We start from the raw sequence: 19,262 nt of genomic DNA, 5'->3' as shown, positions 1-19,262 counted from the left end.
TTTTTCCTCGGTCCTCCTACTCCATTAGGCTGAGTATTATTAGAGCAGTGTGTTTGTTGCGGACTCAAATCCAACTGCAGCTGCATAATTTCTTCTCATATTTTAGGAGAATTACATAAACTACAGTAACCTCCCTCTGCAATGACAAGGATTCTAAGTCTTTGAAACTTATGGGAAACTGTCATGAACTTTTACTGAAATTTTCTCTTCTCACACATCTATGTATCTTTAACTGTTCAAAGTTATTAGATCTCGTCAATGTTATGGATTTTTTGGGACTTGACACCTCTTTTTAGTAAGGTCTCACTATTCCCAGGAGGCCTGAAAGGGTCAGGTATGATGGAGTCTTTTTTAGAACACTATGACCTGACCGTCTTCTGTTTGGTGTCATCAGTTTGTCTCTGTAGAGGCTTCAAGGACAGTCCAGGTGCTTCTTGACAGTGTAGAAACTCACTCTGTTCTCTTATCTGGAGCACTGGAACAGGAGGGGGTATAGGAAAACACCCTTTGGAAGGATAAACTGCCTTCCTTCCTTCATACCAGCTGCAACATATAATAATAATAATAATGGATTGGATTTATATAGCGCTTTTCAAGGCACCCAAAGCGCTTTACAATACCACTATTCATTCACTCTCACATTCATACACTGGTGGAGGCAACTGTAGCTTGTGTGCTTCTATCGCTTCTTCTCGATATGAAGTGTGTCCGTGATAAGTGCATCTATATTTTATACTTTATATTTGAGTCTTCTGTAAGATTATTTCTGCATGAGGAAAATCTGTTCTCACAATATTTCCAGAACAATCACTTTCCACTCCCCTTTATATAAAAAAAAGCATTCTGTCCTCTTTCTGACCTTAGAGCTGCGTCTTCACTCGGCTGTAATATCTTCTTTCTAACCCTTCCATTACCTTCTCTGAATTTTTTGTCCTTTATCTGACCTCAAAAAGTGACATATTCTTTCTGCCTTCATCATCCCACAAAGCTGTGTCCTCTGCTTTTACAACCATCACTTATTCAGCAGATTATTAATACCTAGAAATGACATAGCTTCACTTCTCTAGTCTTTGGGTAGTTCCTTTAGTTATCTCCCCTACTTTCTTTTATTCCTCTCTCTGTACATCACCTTTACCAAGACAATATATTTTCACCTCTTCCCTCTGTCTCCTCTGGGTTTTAACACGTTTTTCATTTGACTGACGCGCTCGAACATCATCCATAAAGCAAAAGTCAGTTTCTGGGTGTTGAAAACTGGTCTGTTGGATGTGACAAAATTATTTGCCTGTTATGTACTTTCAGGTATCTTTTCAACTTCCATTCTCTCTCTTAAACTCCTGCCACTTTTTAATTATAATATATTACTCATAATATTGTAATAATTGAATTCAATCTTAACTTTCCCCCTGGGTTTGACCATTGGTTGAATGCTGAGAGTGCTAAATAGGTCACAGTTACTTAGCCTGTATTTCTCCAGCCTCAATTTTTTGCTAACTAGTAGCTGAGCAGTAGTAAATTTTGAAGACTGACACACAAACCTTAGCACTGCAGCCAGTGCATTTAATAAAAAAAATGCAGATTTTTCTTTGAAAGCACATGGCCTCCGGTTCCAGTTTGTAAAAGTACAGGTGATCACAGCAATCAGCTAGGGACCAAAGTAATCACAAGGAGGTTTTTGCCAATCAGTTTGGCAATACACATTTTTCCCCCGTGACGGTGGTTGCTGGTCTCGAGGCCTCTGTGACTGGAGCTTTAGCAATTGATTTCCCAGTGACAGTCTCAGGTTGTCATGTCAGTAACACCATATCCCCTCACCTGTCTTTTTCTCTACTTTCCTTATTTCAGAGGCCATATGTGATGAAATCTAGTACACCAGCCAATGAGATCCTGCAAACATTTCACAAGGTCCATCCTAGTTACCCAGCAGCCTGGTCTTTGGAGATGAAGTCTCTTCTCAGAAAGGTAAATAAGCAGCAAGTGCATAATAAACAGCAACATAAACAAATTATATTGTTCATGCCTTTGTTTTTCCTGGTACTCTTATTGTCAGTGGGTGTCTTTGCTATTTTGTATGACATACGCTATTTTGAATTTTTCTCCAGTGTGGGAAATCTTTGTCTCCTCTGGGAAGACCATTATCCATATCTGACACCAGCACACTGAGGCTACAGAATCTTAATTAGGAGGTCACTTTCATTGCTACAGCCTCACTTGAATGCAGCACAACTTTAGAATTATAATGGAGTAGAATCAGTATTCAAACATTTAAATTAGTGATGTAGGTGAATGACAGTGTTAACTGTTAGCGGTTACTTGCATACATAAATCAATAAGGTACTATTCCAGAACAAATGCTAAAGCTGAAAATGTAGAGAGACACAGAAAAACAGACACAGGGAAGCTTATACTTCAGTATGTGTGAATAAACACTAAATACCAGCCTAAAATTAGAATAGTCTACGTGTTATTCAGTATGTCATTCAGCTGTCAAACATGTCTTCGTCTTGTTGTAATGCTTAAAAGATGCACGGCTGTTGTAGGATTTGGCTTTTATCTTGGCAGCGATCCACTGCAGTCAAACTGTTGCATTGCTTCGTGCTCAGACTCCTCGAAGCTCATTGGCATTCCAGTTGCATGTGTATATGTGTATGAGGGAGTGAGCAGGAGAGTATAGAGAGAGATGAAAGAGATGTAAAGAATGTGAAAATGCCAGGGAAGAATTTCAGGCCCACAAATTTGTCCTTCATCTTTTATCCTTCACAAACCACTGCGTTATCCCATCACCATTAGCTTTCTATATGAGTTTCATTTTTTTCCTCCTCCTTTTGTTTCCGCCCTCTTCCTCAAGCTCCCTCCGCATGTCCCTTCTCCAGTACTTCCAACCCCCTTTGTCCCTGTATCCTCATTCTCAGACACATCCTTAAAGGCAAACATGTGCTCATGTCTCAGTGAGACTCTCCTCCTAACTTTTCAGCCATGCCTCCCCGTGGACAGTTGTTCTTACTTTAATCCTTTTGTCGCTTTCAGTTGCTGTGCATAGATGTCCAGAAACGCATTTCCTGTCTAGCAGAGCTACAGGATCTGGACTACATGTCAGACGTCAACTGGGATGCTGTGCTCAGCAAGCAGGTCCCTCCAGGTTTTATTCCAAATGTGAGTATCAGACATAAACTCAGCACTGTGGCAGTGTAGTGCGCAGCAAAATGCTCACATCTGAATGTTTATTTTTCTGCTGTATTACATTTAAATGACACAAATACAACATTGCTGTAAATCAAGGTAAGGAGCACCTAAACAAACATATACCACACTATAAATAATCCATCCACAGAAGTCTTAAATGACCTTAAAGCTTATTTAGAGTATCATGACACAAGTTTGTTTTTTAACGTATTAGATTATAAATACCAAAGGTTTTTCTGCCATATTTTTCCCATACTTATTTCCATACCAGTATTTCAGATATTTACCCTAAAGCGGGTAGTGAAAAATAAAGATGAAGCCACTGTTCAGTTAATCTTTTGTACCCTGTCTGTAAACACTGCCCCCTGCTGTTTAAGTTGGCCCAACTACTTATTGTAGATATCCAGGCAGAGTGTGCAGATGCAGAACAACAGAAAGAGTCTTAGACACAACTGAAAGCAGCTAAAGAAGCTAAAATGTGTATCTACCAGCAGCTATATAGTCAATGAGTCATTGTGGCAAAGTGGATAAAGCTAATAATGTCATTAGACAGGGAGTCAAGCTGCTTGGCTGACAAGCTCATGTAGTATCTTCTGTAATGTCAGGTTCTTCCAAGCGTTACAAAAGTTACAGCTGGTGATTGAAGGGTGTAAATGAGAATCTGCAAGTCCAAAGTAAATTTGACAGGCTCACAGAAGAGCTTTTAGAAAGAAAAGAAAACCTGTACAATAATGTGATGATCAAATAACTTTAAAAGTCTCCTAAAAGGTGACAGTAACTGTTAATGCTTTGCTCCAGAATGGAATAAATAGAGATTAATGACTGTTGGAAGTAAACAGTTAACTAAATGACTTTATCTAGTTTCAGTCTATAGCAGAGCAGAGCAGCTGGTATCCCCAGCGGTCAGGCTACCACAGCAGAGGAAAGGCACAGAGGATCGATGGGGAATTGACAGTGTCTTTCTGTTTAATTATAGGCACATGCACAGTCTTTAATCCCTTCCACACTATTAATGTTTGAACACTGAGGGAAAACTCAGCCCTTATGTTTTGTTTCCTAACTTTATAGCACTCAGCGTCTTACCTTGCTTCAGTTTGTTTTTTATCACATATTACTGTGTTCTGAAGCGCTGTTGAACATTTCATTGTCAGATATTTAGTGGTACAAAACATTTATTGATGCAAAATTCTAAATTTTCCTCATCACGTTTCTAATACAACACGGAAACCTGCATTGCCATTTGTTTTTTGTCTTGTTTTTTGACACCAAAATAGCCACGTCTATGCCTTTGATTATATGTCTTTCTTTATATGAATATGTCACTGTAGAGGCGAAGGCTAAACTGTGACCCCACATTTGAGCTAGAGGAAATGATCCTGGAGTCCAAACCACTTCACAAGAAGAAGAAAAGACTTGCTAGAAAAACCAAGGAGCATGGCTCTGATGGCTCTCCGCAGGTAAGGCCATAAATTTATACATTTAGATCATATTTACATTCTGTTATGTTAGGGTAGTTAACATATGTTTGATATTGATGATCGATAATGCATTTTTTACAACTGTGTTTATCTTAGGAAACTAACATTTCACTTAATGTTTTTGGTTTAGAATATTTTTCTCTCATTATTTTCATTAATGAGGAATGAAGAAAAAGACTGGAAGGTAAAAGGTCAAGTGAGATATGGGAGAACATACCCACACAATTTTTTCATGACGACAGTATGAACTCAGAAAGATCAAACTAGAATAAGATGCATATAAATTGTACAGGAATGTGTGTTGGATATGTTTATACTTTACCACACAACAGAAAAATATCAGATACGTCACACCTACAGTTGGCACACACACTTCAAAAAAAGGCCCACGATCTAACCTGTTGCATGCACGCATACAGCCAATGCCAAAGTTGCAAAGTTTGCCTCGACTCTGACCCTTTGGCACAGAGGAACAATTTATGGAATTCTTTTTTTTAATAGAAGTGAAGCAATCTGTGTGGTCTAGACTCTAGAGCACACTCTTTGCCAGTTTGCAATAAGAAGTCTGAGCTGGCTCAAAGTGCACCATGTTTTATGAAAGCTGACAGCTGCTTGTGGAGGCTTGTCTAAGTGTATATATCAGTAATAGCTCACTGTGTGGCCAAACAACATTTCTAAACACTTGATCCATTTTGTCAGAGAGTATGTCACCTGTTCTAAAGAAATAATAATAGCAGACTTTCAAAGAAATGTTTCTTCTGTCTAAGCGAAGGCTAAACGGAAGCAACTTTTGAGTCATTCTAGTAGTATTTAGGCAAAATGAAATGTAAGATGGCTACGTTAGAGCGCTAGTGACTCCCAACAAAGGTATCTTTGGGTTACACGGAACAATTAGCCGTAAAAACAGAAACTGCATTTTAGTTTTAAAGGACTGATATTGGAGCCAATTTTAAGGAAGTAAAGAAGCTAACTAAATGGTGTGGATTAGTAGCAGATGTATATGTAGAAAAAATAAGATGATAGGGTGATTAAATAAATAAATTAAACATAATAGATAAGTACTTGAAATTAGTAGCCAAATGTGGGGATTAAAAATCTGGGATGTGTTTACCAAAATGAATGGCTAGCAGTTGAGGTGTTAGCCAACAGTATGGATTATGTATTAGCTGTTACAACAACCAGGTAAAATTAAAATTGTTAGCTAAAAACAATAGATAAACTGTTGTTTGGTAACTGAGTGCAATGGAATAAATAACTCTTTCATAGAAATGGATATTTCTATGTGTAGTTAGTTGTTAACTCTGCACGATTCTGCTCAGATCAGCTGATTGATCCGAGCAGAATCAACCACATCTTTCTCACATCTTTCCTTTCCTTTATTTATTTTAAGTTATTGGCTGCTAAAAATGCTGATACAGAAAGATCGGCAAATAGCTAATATCCCACTCTGCCTACTTTATTAGATAGTAAGTAAGGAATGAATGATTGAAGTGATCATTTATGTGAGCACATTACACGAGAAAGATTGGAAAGCATTACTTTAGCCCACTGTGACGTTTGTGCCATAATGTCACTGAACAGTGGGGTATTTGTCTTCCCTTTTAAATTGCTTTTCAAATACCAAACAGATTTTTTCTTTTATAAATGTTGTGTACAGAAAGCACAGGTCTTCCTGCTATTTCCCATGTAGACCCATTTCAAGTTTTCCCATCTTATATCTATTCAGGGATTCTATTTGCATGCAGTTTTTGATGTTTGGAGCCTATTCAATATGATGTGGCCAAACATCCTTTTCTGGAATCATATTTTGCAGTGTGTGCTAGCTGTCAGGCTGAATACTCACTTTACTGGCTATAAATATCAGTTTGTGTTTGTGCAGTGCTTTACCATATCCATTTACGCAGGGCTACTGGGGCCACTTGTGATGGATGCTTATAAGAGACAGACAAAAAAAGATTGTGAGTGTTTGATATATGTGTGTATGTGTGTGTAAGAGAGAGGGTCTGAAGCACAGCAGATCAATATTGCATGAAGAAAACTACCCTAATGCCTGTTCCAGCCTCTTACTCATTACCTTAAAGCCATCTGTATTCTTTTTTTTTATGTTCCTCCTCTCCTCTTCTCCTTTCCAACCTTTGCTTTTCTCTCCTTTCCGCTGTATCCCAGCACAAAGATATCTATATGTCACTATAACATTTTCTTGTACAGAAAGTGTCCCGTTCCTCATCAATTTTTCTGGTTGAACTTTTATCTTTTTGCCTCCCTCTTCCTTTCATTGCTCTCATAATGTAGCGTGGAATTAGCTCCGTTAAACCACTGATAATATACAGCAGAAAATTGGACTGCTGTGAGAACAAAATTAATTGTCACACTGAAACTTGCAGACACACACACACACACCTCGCCTAATCATAGGTGCCATTCAAGTTTATTGCATGCGTGAGATAAAGTGGAAACTTGACATATAGAATTAATTTGTATAATGTGTTCAGGGCTGGAGCTGTTTTTGCTACTCAGTATGTTCTCATTGTTTCTCCAGGCTGCTGTTACTATGTGTGCATCAAGTTGTAATTTTATGTTTGCTAGGCTAGGTTTTATTATAGGTGACATTGGTGACGTTATTTTCACAATGCCATGAAAGTTTTAAAATATGAAATGGGTGAAATCATCTTCTATCTGATTCTCAGCATATTGCAATCACAGGAGGTTTCTAGTATGTTTGAATTGCCTGATCTGGTGACAATAAGTTGACGTTTACCATAATAGTCTAGTGATTGTATTGGGTGCAACGTTTTTGCTTGTTGTAGAGTTTTTACTGCAGTGGTTATGATGATTAACTTTATATTGAGAAATGACTATATGAAGATTACTGGGTTAATGTTGAATAAGTCGTTAAAATGAACATGCAGAGAATTATCACCTACAGTATTGTGCAAAAGTTCTAAGCCATCCCTCATTTCCTTATATGTCTGTGTGTCAGTTTACATATTACAACAAAGAGCAATAAGAAGCATTAATAAGACAAGCAGACAAACACAAGCTATATGTTTAATAACTGGCTGTAAGAACTTGTAGTAAATACTACAGTATCATAGTCAATGGAGTAAAGCTGTGTGATAACTGCACAGAGGAAATTAAAACCTGTTTGTTGCTGTATACTGTACATTCATACAACTCTATAAAAACAAAACTATTATAGCCCCTTTTCCATCAGTTTCTACTCGGATCGACTCACCATGACGCACCTCGGATCGACTGATTTTCCATTACGATCGAGTACCACCTAATGTGTGTGGTCGTTCGTCCTGCTGCTCGGTCGACCTGATGCTTGGTCTGTGGCTTTTCGTCAGACTCAGGGACCATGGCTTTGATTTTTGGTATCAATTTCCCTTGTTGCTGGGTTTCAAAATTGGCAGTTTTTATTTTCGTGAACGACATGCTCTCGTGACTCACCGAGTGACACCACTGACCAGCCAATAGGTGGCATGAAGTCTGATGACGTCACATTTTAGTACCTGCTCGGATCGCTTGGAACCCCAGCGGAGCAGGTACCATTTTAGTACCTGGTACCAGATACTATCAACTAATGGAAACTCTGAAAACCGTGGCTAACCATACTGAGTCCTAATTAGTAATAATTGGGTACTAATGGAAAATGGGCTTCTCATTCTGCTCATCTGGATACTACTATTGTTCTTTATTATTGTTCTGTGCATGTATCTGTAGCTAATGAGAATGTAGGCATTTAGTTTGTAGATTTTTGTTTAAGATCTCTACCTACTCCCTTTCAGACTTAAAACATTCATTTACACCATTATGAGTTTGTGTATGTCTGATTCCAATCTCACTCTGTATCTTGTTTTACTTTATTTTATGATTTTGTTCAAATCTATTCTTCCAAGGAACCAAACCTTGGAAGAATAGACCAATTTTTTTTAAATTGGTCTTGAGAAGCAGTGCTCCAGGCTTTCTGAAGCTCTTTCAAAGTTCTTTTCTTTGGACATTGATGCTTTTTCACTCATTTTCAGTCCGGTCCTTGTATCCGACCATTTTCAGAGGAATTTTCGACTTAAGTCATTTGCGCCATGTTTTTGGTTTTGGTTCAGTCTCACCACTTGTTGATAATTTTTGTTTACATCCATTTTCAAAAAGTGGCTAAAACCTACCACACACAGCAAAACAGCAGTTAATGAAAATGAGATATAGCTTCATGAAAATGCCATCAAATATGTAAATAGCAGGTAGTTGGTAGTGACCAATAATAAGGCTAAAAAGAGAGTGAATGCTTGATTAAAAAGTTACTGCTAAAACTGTAAATATAGTAAAAGTACATCCATTATTTTCAATGCAAATTTCAAAATAAACAGCAGTTTTTGGGTGGGGCATTGGCAGTGAGTTGGAAATAAGGCACTAAAAGGTGCAATCAGCGCCATGTTTCAGTATCACGGAGTCCCATGGAGAGAAACAGAGAGATGGGAAAGGCTGTCTTCAGGCTGACATTAAGGTTTTCACAGGATAGAAAACAATTTTTGTTCTTTGGGTACAGAAACAAAGTATAGTACAGTGACAAAATCTATATGTGGTTGAATGAAGTTTTTTTCTTTAAGTAAGAAAAAGTGAAGAACAGATTTTTTTTCAATGATCTCTTTCAAATATTTCCTCTCTCTTTTAATTATAGCTTAAAAAAATAGAATGTCTGGTTGTTCTGAGTAAACAAAAGCTTCATAGAAGTAGTGTAAAACCAGTTAATTAGCACTGATGTCAGATAAATTGATGGATCATTGGAATAGAGAGAGAGCTGCATGTGCATCTGAGGAAGCAACTCTGTGTGTGCCACTGATTAAAAATGCAGAGTCAGAACTTGGCTTTGGTTTAGGTCTGAGGGAATATCATCAGGAGAAGTCAAACACATGCAATTTAAGAAGTACTACTTGTACAGCAGATATTTCTACACTCAGCAGTTGAATCTGAGCTGAAGATTTTTACTGTTTAAATTATGGTTAAAGCATTCCTTCGATCCATATTTCATTATTCACCACTAACTTCACTATTATGTCACATACAGTTCCCAAATTACAGCATATCAATCTTCTCAAATGGCTGTGATTCGATATGCCATTTATGTGTCAGGCAATCTATATATTTTAATACTATTGCTCATTACCAGTCACAACAAACATCAGCCTCAGCCTTAGCCATGGACCTTGAGAAATGTTCCTGTTAGGCTTTCATCCAACAGAGCACTCCCTGTTGGTTTGTCTCATTAAATGGAAAGTTTAATCTACCATTTGGAGCAATTAGCTTCTGAACTGTCTTTTTAAAAGCATTAAATAAAGAAAGGAAGGAAGAGACAAAGAGGAGAGAAGAAGTAGTGAAATGTCAACGGTTAAAGCAAGGCCAGAGCCTTCTTCTGGCAGATTCCTTTCTGACCTTCTCATTCCTTGTCTCCATCAATTTATACATCTGCCCATATTGTACAGTTACAGAGGAATGAATCAATTTACATCTAACCCCTCGATTTTTGAATCGAGGGTTAGATGTTCTAACCCTCGTGATTGAATAAATGCATGAATAACAATTTCCAGTGCAGAGCCTGACACACTGGAACTCAATTTGTCAATATTTTTTAAGTGATGAAAGCAAGATCTAGGACAGGATTCAAGCTGTGAGCATCCAAAATAGAAGCTGAAACAAAAGTTACCGAAACATTTCTGATAGAAGATGTAGCTAATGCTGCAAAGGCAAACGAGAGCTTAGGTACAAATCTGTAAGGGGCACAAGCAAGGACTGTTCCTACAAATTTTAGTAGAGTCTGAGTACCTCTGGAAAGTCTGTAGCTTAGAAACGTCTTGGGGCTTAAAAGAGATATATAGCTGAATGTTGTCTGCATAGAAATGATAAGAACTATGCTTAAAAGTGCTCAGAGTGTGTTCAGTTCAGTTCAGTTCATTTTTATTTCAAACATTTCAAACATGTGCCTTCACAATCATTACAAAATATCATTCCATTATTTGTTTGAAAAGGAGTAGGCTGAAGTATTTACTTATTTGTCCCTACCCCCTCAAGTTTTACCTCTCATTCATTTAATTTTTTTTGTCTTAAATTAAACAAACAACATATGAAACATATGAAGTAAAACAAAAGGTATCTAATATATCAAAAAAAGTAAAGGCCCCAAAACAGAAAACATGTGGCACAGAGACAAGGCTAGACAAGTGGAGGATGTCCTATACTTAGAAGCTGCTAAAGAAAAAAGCGAAACATGACGATCAACAGTGTGTAAATGTCAAATTGTCCAATCATAACAGTTCCTTCTGGGTTCATCATAGATGTCTATAGTTGTTTAACTTCTTATTGCTGTCACTGTTCTTGAACAGGTCAATATTGATTATCAGCACCCTGTGGATTGGCGTGACGTGGATGTATTAAGTCAAATTTGGATTTTATAAATAAATTAATAATAAATGTTCTTCACAGCTTTACAACAGGAGATCACATGGAAAAGACCAGGAGGTACCACAAAAGTCAAAAGTGTGAATCAGGCCCTGGAAATATATTTTGACATAAAAAAAATAAGCTCACAAAAAATGTATTCAGTCAAGTCTGACCGGCGGTACCCTAAGGAGGAGCTCCATGACTTTACAGCAGTGCGTTTTTTGTTCAAGCTCCCTCTGCAACTTGAACGGAAACTATATGTCCTATCATGGGTTATATCAGTACAGACAATGTTGGACAAAGGTTTTTCTTTCTTTTTTTCATGGGTCCTGTCATGCCTTTAGATCTTAGATGTGAAGCATCATTATGACACTGTTAGAAAGAAAACAATATCTTTCTTCATGCCTCATCATGTCTGTTATGTATCAGATCTATAACTCATGCCTGACAAATAATGTGTAACACTGCGTCCCCCCACTCTGAGTGTCTGCCTGTTTGTTTCTTTGTCCTTTTTTTGTCTGTATCGCTCACACAAAAGCACACCCTGTTCTGACAGTCTCTGTCTGGGTGGTTGTGTCAGTATCTTTTGGGTTCATGCAAATCTGCCGTTTTTCTTTTCTGATACTGCACTGAAAGTGTCCCTTCACTAAAACTCAGAGGCTCGCTTGCAGTCAAGATGTATACTAATCATAGGGCTGTTTTATCCTTCTCTCTCTCAGGCATGCTTGCAAAATCACAAAATCCACTCCCAACTTTTTCTGCTCCTCCTTTCCTCCAGCTTTGCCTCTCCTCTCTCTACTCTCCAGTCTGTCTTCCTGCCCTAAATTAGTTGATGGCTTTCGGATGCCAGTTGCTCCCCCCCTACTGTGACAGCACCTGTACAGAACCTCTCTGCTAGGCTGTGTGAGTGACAGCTTTGGCAGGAAGTAAGCCATTTCGAAGTGTAGAGGGCCAATCTAACTGAGCTTGAGGGGGAAGCACCACATGCCCATATATGCATGTGCAACTTTGAGTATGATTCTTTTTACTAAGGATGAGGCCTTAAGACACCCTAAAAATTAAACAGTTTAGGAAATTCAATAAAGGTTTGAAGCAGGGGCAGCTTTATTACACTTAATTTAGGGTTATTACATATTCAGTTTTTCTCTATTTTTCTCTCTTGTGTTGTATCTCCTAGTCTCTCTTTAGTGCCCACACACAATGAATACAGTGTGATAATGATGATGTATTTCTGTGATCTCTCCTCATTGCCTCCTAGGGAAAGTGAGAAAGCACCTGTCTCCTTGTCTTGGCATTAGAGTAGTCTAACATCATTAAGTGGGCCAAATATGTCCCGAGTAGGCCTGCATTAAGCAGGTTCAGACATGCAGTCTTATAAGTTGGGTGAATTTTTTCAACTGGCACTTTTTGGACAATTCAAACAATTTGCGCTGTACTGTGCACCAGCACATATTACAAATCCAAGTCACCAAGACAAGAAGAATAACCATGATTAATGGCTGGATGTGATTTTATTGTTGCTTCTTCACAACTGCCAGTAGTGAGTCACAGCTGATTTTTTTTTTTACATTTGTCTCTCCCCCAGAATGGGCAGCTGCAGCAGCGTTTGGATAATGTCCAGAGAGACTTCATTGTCTTCAACAGAGAAAAGTAAGAGCCTATTCTTTCTTCACCAGCTAATACTGCCTTCTCATGGAATAAATAGCACTGTAGCTTTCAGTAAATGAAAAATGAGAAACAATGACTCAAAATGAAGGTAACACTGTAAATACTATGCCTTTTCACCATCATTAGTAATAATAATAACAACAATAATAATAATGATTGTTTGGTTTGCTGGATATGCGGTTTAATAAATATTCTAGCTGTAACCAGGAATAATAGAATAATCCTTGCTGCTTGGTGGAAGCATAAAGGAAGGTATTAAAAAAATTAACAACTGGTAAAGGCTGCCCAGTACTGAATATATCCTGTATATCAGAAGTTTCTGGAAGTAATAAGAGATATGATTCACCACCATAATTTGCATAAGGAAATGTTCAGGCAGGTGCAATGTTGACTCACGCAGTGGCATATTCTACAAGAACATAAAATAATTTCATGATTATTTCAGTCTATCTAAATCATTTATCAAACCTTATTATCCCAAGCCAAGCCAATAGTACACAGAAAAGGCATAAAAACAGATATTAGAGGCTATGAAATTGTTGCTTTGAGGAAATTAGTTTGACTCAATTTGCTGTAAAATAAAATGGTAATTTAGTCTTCAGCTAGCTTAACCTGAAAGTGTAAATATTTATACTTTATTTCATGAACTTCTATATTCATTATATGAAATTAAATGATATGTAGTATTATCAACATACAAATAACAAATTAAACAGTTGGAAAGCTGGAAAAAGACAACAATAGAAAAAAACCTAAAAGCTTAATTTAGAAAATATATTTTAGTATTATTTCAAAGTGCCATTGTTATTTTACAGGATTTAAGGTATGACTTAGATTACTTATGGACTTTTTGGCAGTATAATGTATGCTTAATGATGTATACAGTCCTGTGAACGGGTTCTATTAGGGTGTAGATCATCCCTCCAGTAAAGCTTTCTGTGCTCCTAAAACAAGTTGAAGTTGTCTATAAAAGTCAACTCATAGATGCCACAGAGTGAGGAGAGTCAGGTGTGCAAGCTCAGCAGGCAGCTGGAATAACCGACTCCACGGCTCAGAGTAGAAACTAGAGATGAAAAGCTCACTCTTCTTTACAATGTTGCTTCAGGTCATTAAAGTTTGCAGGCATTCTTTTATGCACAGTTCTCTTGATTTCTTGACACAACTTATCAAGTGGATCGAGGTCTTGACTTTGGCCCATTGTGCCACCTTACTTTTTTTCTTTTCAGCCATTCTTTTGTAGATTTGCTGCTGTTCTTGTGATCATTGTCCTATCACATGACCCAGTTTGGAGTTTTAATCAGACATATGTCCTCATATTATATTCTAAAATGTCTACATATAGACTCTACTGTTTATGTATAGAGTGGCATTCATGGTGGATTCAATGAATGGCTGAAAAACAGATCCAAATCATCATCCCTCCAACACCATGCTTGACTTTTGGCATAATATGTTTGCCATTTGGTCTGGGTGGGCGACCGTTGTTCAGCGGGTTGGAAAGCTCATCTTGTAACTGGAAAGTTGCTGGTTCGATCCCCAGCTGTTTTGGTCGTTGTGTCCTTGGGCAAGACACTTCACCTACCGCCTACTGATGATGGCTATTGGGGCTGATGGTGCGATATGGCATCCTCGCTTCTGTCAGTCGGTCCCAGGGCAGCTGTGGCTACAACTGTAGCTTGCCTCCACCAGTGTGTGAATGAATAGTGGAATTGTAAAGCGCTATATAAATGCAATCCATTATTATTGTTTGTTCGATGCAGCTTTGCAAACCTAAATCGAATTGCTGTGTTGTTTTTAGAGAGAATAAGATTCCTACTGGGAACACTTCTGAACAAACCTTGTTCTTGTTCTTTTCATGCTAACCAAGGCTTGTAGAGTCTCTCATGTAGCTATTGGCTTTTTGGGAATTTTTCTGAGTATTGTGGTCTGATCTTATAGTGAAATCGCTGGGACGTCCATGCCTGAGATTGGCGAGAATCTTCAATGTTCTTTACTTGTGAATAACCTTTCTCACTTGACTTCAAATTGGGTGGAAATGGCTTATAATGGTTCCTAGGTTGGTGGGTAGCAACAGCTCCTTCTTTAAGGTCATTGTGTTACATTTTGTGACTACCAAACTGCTAAAAGCTCTGCTTTTACAGAGGTGTTCACACTTGTTGGTGATTAGCTAATCAAGTGCATTTGATTAGCAGCGTCTGCTTGCTACCTACCCTCTTAATTCCTATGGACGCTAATCTAAAAATTGATGCTCCTGTAAAAACATCAATTTTTAGACTAGTGTACAAGGAGACCAAATTTTAAGGTAACAAATAGCTAAAATTTTGGTTGATAAGGTAGGAGAAAAGGTCAGTAGGTTTAGCTTTAAAAGAACAATTACTGTAAAATAGGACCAGCTACATGTTTTTGTCATCACAGGGAATAATATCTGTACCACCAGCTGATACATGTTTCCCTCTTAAGTATCCATTTAAAAAAAAAATCATAAAATGCCAGGCTAGCAATTACAGGTTGAATGTCAAGCTAAAATGATCCAATTTCAGTGCAATTAGTTACTAAGTCATTGCATGGAAGATGAAAAGATGTGTTATTGTTAACTTTTACAGTATTCTTGCAGAATATAGCAACAGACTTTATATCTACTCAAATAAATCTTTCATCAACAGGTCAAGAAAAGCAGTGGCGGACACCGAGTCCTCTGAATTGTCCACAAGTGAGAAGAACAAGGCAATAGAAGATGGACAGAACAACAATATCGAGCCAGCTGCCTACTTATCAGGATAGATCTCATGATGCGAGATCCCTGCTTACTCCCTCATCACTTGCACCTGCCCACGGCTTATATCTATCTGCAATTTGCACCCAGACACATATTATTCTATGAGCACAGGCACTCGAAACTGGCCTTCAGTGTTCCTGCACCACTTTGTTATCCACAACACAAATGCGCCACAGTATGCACTTGTGCATCTCTGTTCACTCACAAAAAATTAATTACGAAGAACTCCAGGACTGCAGGAGTGAAATGGACTCCTGGAGCAGCAGCCATGCCCGAGCGAGGCATTTTTCCTGTCACCAAGAAGAATGGCTCTCAGCAGAGTGTCACTCATATAATGTTCCCTTACATCCATCTGGTGCTCTAATATCTGCTCAGCCTCTACTCCGAGCAGTTGCTGAGGTGAAATGGTAGTCACTTCCCTGCCTGACAAAGCCACATCTGATCAGCTGGTCAACCATGGCCAAAAGCTATATGTGCTGCTGCTGCTTGGATGGGAGACTTTTTAGTCCGTGGTGGTTATGTAAGTGTAACATGGTTCACCAGTGCTACATAAAAAATGACAACAAGACGGAATTAGACCGACAACATAGCAGATGGGCAGCAGGTGTTGAAGAACACTGAGGATGACGCCATTGTACAGTGTGCTCTATTTAATATCGGGACATGAGCATGACAATAGGAGTGCAAAACATTAAAACTGATCAACTTTGAAACATAAAACAAGATATTTGATTTAACACAGCAAACACTAGTTCCTCTAAGAAAAAATTCTATGTAGCTAAATTGTAGAACTGAGCACGAATGGCTCATTTTATCAGAGCAGCAGGTACATGTTGGTAGTGGTCATGTTGCATAGCTTTGCCAGTTAACAAAGATGATAGGATTTTAGCATTTGGTTTGAAGTCCCAGTTCCAATCAACAGCAGATATAAGCAAAGCATCCCATATGTTTCCTTGACTTGCTTATGAGTCATGATGTGTATTTAAAATGCAGCTACCAAACTAGCTTTTTCTCTCAACCTTGGATGTTTATATGGAGCTTTTACGTTTCATGCTGACTTTAATCAGTGTGTCCTGATGGAAATCTTCATCAAAACGCTGACATTTTGGACTAACCTTTGCTTCAATCTGCAAATGACAAACTGGGTCTCCACAAAAAGGTTCACTGCGATGAAAACATAGAAAAAAGCTAGAGGGTAGATGTTATATGTTCTGCACTGAACCTCGCTTTGCACATGCTTCTTCATAAAGTGTAGCATTTATGCACAGAGAAACAAAAAAAAATAATAAAGATCTTATGCTGTGAGTGAATATTTATCTCCTTAGGGTGGTTTTCTAGATGATAATTAAGCTGACTCCTAGACTGCATTCATTTTTCAGTTATTGTCTGCACTCATGTCTGTTTTTGTATTTTTTACTTATGTTCTTCCTGTTTTGTGTTGGATACAACCAAATGCATATGTGCCACCAGATAAGTCTGCAAATTTGTAATCGCTCTTAATTGCTCCCATAAAAAACTGAATCCATTTGCAATCTGTCGCTGCATCAACACATTTGTGCAGCTGCTACAACACTGATATAAAATTTGGCAGCATCCAAATGAATACAAGGCGTGAAAACACCCTTCTTTCGTTCAGTAAGATTTGCCATAGACTTGTTCAATATTATATCCGAAAACCACACCTGCCTCTGAGGTTTGCAGAGGGGTGCCTTAGACCATAGATATGGCACACAGCTGGTTCCCATAGCTATATGTGCATGTTTTAAAAACCTGAGCTCTTTTCACAATCTGTAAGTCAATGTGATTTATACTAATCCCACTGTGCCACTCTATTGACCTTGAGCTTGTCTAGCTGCAGTATCACTCAATCCTTTCAAGTCTATGATCTCTTGTAATTACATTTAAAATGTAGTTTAATCTCTAATTGAATGACTCTTGGCACTTTTCTACTGAAGACAGGTGCAATGTTTTTCAAATTACTTTTGTGGTGTCGTTGTTGTTGTCATAGATGTGATTTTAGAAATTCAAAGGTGGGTTTCTGTAAAAGGTGTCTGTATATTATAAGGTGGGATAGTTCAGTAGATGGAATAATCCTGGATACACGTCAAGCAAACAGTATTTCAATTTGATCTTATACGGGTATCAAAATGTTGGAATTATTGCCTCAATGTGGCACATTTGCCACCTTCAGAAACCAAAAGAAAAACAACAACCCCAAAACAAAACTCAATGGCAAATGGTACTTGACCCAGGTAATATAATTTCTCAACAAAACATATGTGTTAGAAGAAAAAGAAGAAGAATTTATTCTGAGAATACACTTGTTCCACACATGTGAATCTCACCCCTCTTACGGTTTTGTTGTCCTTCAGTTGTCACTGTGTGTTTATTGTAATTAAATGTGTTGGAGTTGCAAACTGTTAAGGTGTGCCTTAAATAATAACTTTCTTTTTCTGAACCAACCTGACTGTCCTTGTGCTTTATTCCATTAAAAAAAAGAAAAGAAGTTTGATTCGGAGATTACTCTGCTCCAGTCTAAAGATAATGCTGCCCCCTAGTGGTAACTGACTACAGGTACAGTGAGTCTTGGATTGGAAACCTATGGTTAATGTGCAAAAAGGAGAAAGTTGAAAACATTTTTGGTATCACATGTGGAGAAATCAAAACCAAGCTAATGTATATTGAAAAACCTGCTTCAGTGGCCATTGTTTACTGTCAGTGCGACACTAGGCTAAATTGGCAGTGGATAGGTGTCTCAGGGAATTCCTTTAATGCAGTCAGTATCAAACAAACTCAAAGCATTTCCTGTCCCTTCTCTCACCCACATGCATCTACAAATACAGACCTGAGACCTGAGACCAGCCCTTCCCTAGGTTATCTCGAAGGCACAGTCCAATCTCTCCTCCATAGAAACCAGAGCTGAGGCAGCACTTTCCACATAAATGGCTGATCTGAGTTGGTGGGGATGGGACTCTCAGCTGATAAATACTTCCCCAATCTGCTGGGCATCAAACAGATATAATCAGCAAACCTCAGCTTGATGATCTCTCTGCTTATCAAGAAGGTAAGGGAATCGCTGCCAGTTTGTTAGTGCGTGTGCAAAAATGAGAAAATGTCCACTGTGTTTGATAATAAAGGTGATTTATTACTTATAATCTATAATTTTCCAAGGCAAATAAGAGCGCATTAACGCTCTCAACTATTAATACATTTCCAATAACACTTAAAGTACAGGAAATAATAATACTACACAGTCAAACCCCTTATTTTATTACTACTGCATGACTGGCATCAGCACTACTTCACCAAGTGGGAAATGAAAGGACTGGATGAGTCTCACAGGCTCATCTGAAACAATCTGAACTCCGTAAGTTAAATGTAAATGTTAAGGGAAGGAGAGATATTCATAACTCGTCCTGTTACAGCGTTGTTTGTTTACATCAAGTGTTTTTGCAGTTTTTGTGCATGTCTGAAGATGCTTGACAAATTTCTGGAGAGTATTCTGATAATGATGTGAAATCAAATCACAGTGTGCACTTACAGCCACCACGCACACTTCTGTTTAGATTGCGGTTGCAGACTCATTGCTCCGTCTGCTTTTCCCCATCATCACAGTGATGTCATGAGACATTTACTCACTACCTAACAATCCAAGAGGGACCTCGCAGAAGTTTTACTGCTGGACCATAAAACTGAGGGCATGTGTATGTAGCCCCCGCTAT

At 38.2% G+C, this 19,262-nt stretch overlaps 1 protein-coding gene across 1 annotated transcript in view; it reads left to right on the top strand.

Moving 5' to 3' along the window:
* The window catches only part of stk32a (serine/threonine kinase 32A), a 67,548-nt gene extending 49,546 nt beyond the window's left edge, over positions 1-18,002 (top strand). Inside the window, exons 9-13 of the mRNA XM_082548477.1 lie at positions 1,846-1,962; positions 3,028-3,153; positions 4,512-4,640; positions 12,682-12,746; positions 15,428-18,002. Coding sequence (XP_082404603.1) covers positions 1,846-1,962; positions 3,028-3,153; positions 4,512-4,640; positions 12,682-12,746; positions 15,428-15,545 — 555 coding nt within the window. The 3' untranslated portion in view covers positions 15,546-18,002. The remainder of the gene's footprint in view (positions 1-1,845; positions 1,963-3,027; positions 3,154-4,511; positions 4,641-12,681; positions 12,747-15,427) is intronic.
* Positions 18,003-19,262: the final 1,260 nt, after the last annotated feature.

This window comes from Aulonocara stuartgranti, assembly GCF_965226115.1.
Source record: "Aulonocara stuartgranti genome assembly, chromosome: 10".
Classification (NCBI taxonomy): Eukaryota; Metazoa; Chordata; class Actinopteri; order Cichliformes; family Cichlidae; genus Aulonocara; species Aulonocara stuartgranti.
Note: the sequence above shows the minus strand (reverse complement) of the source record. Positions and strands in the feature narration are given on the sequence as shown.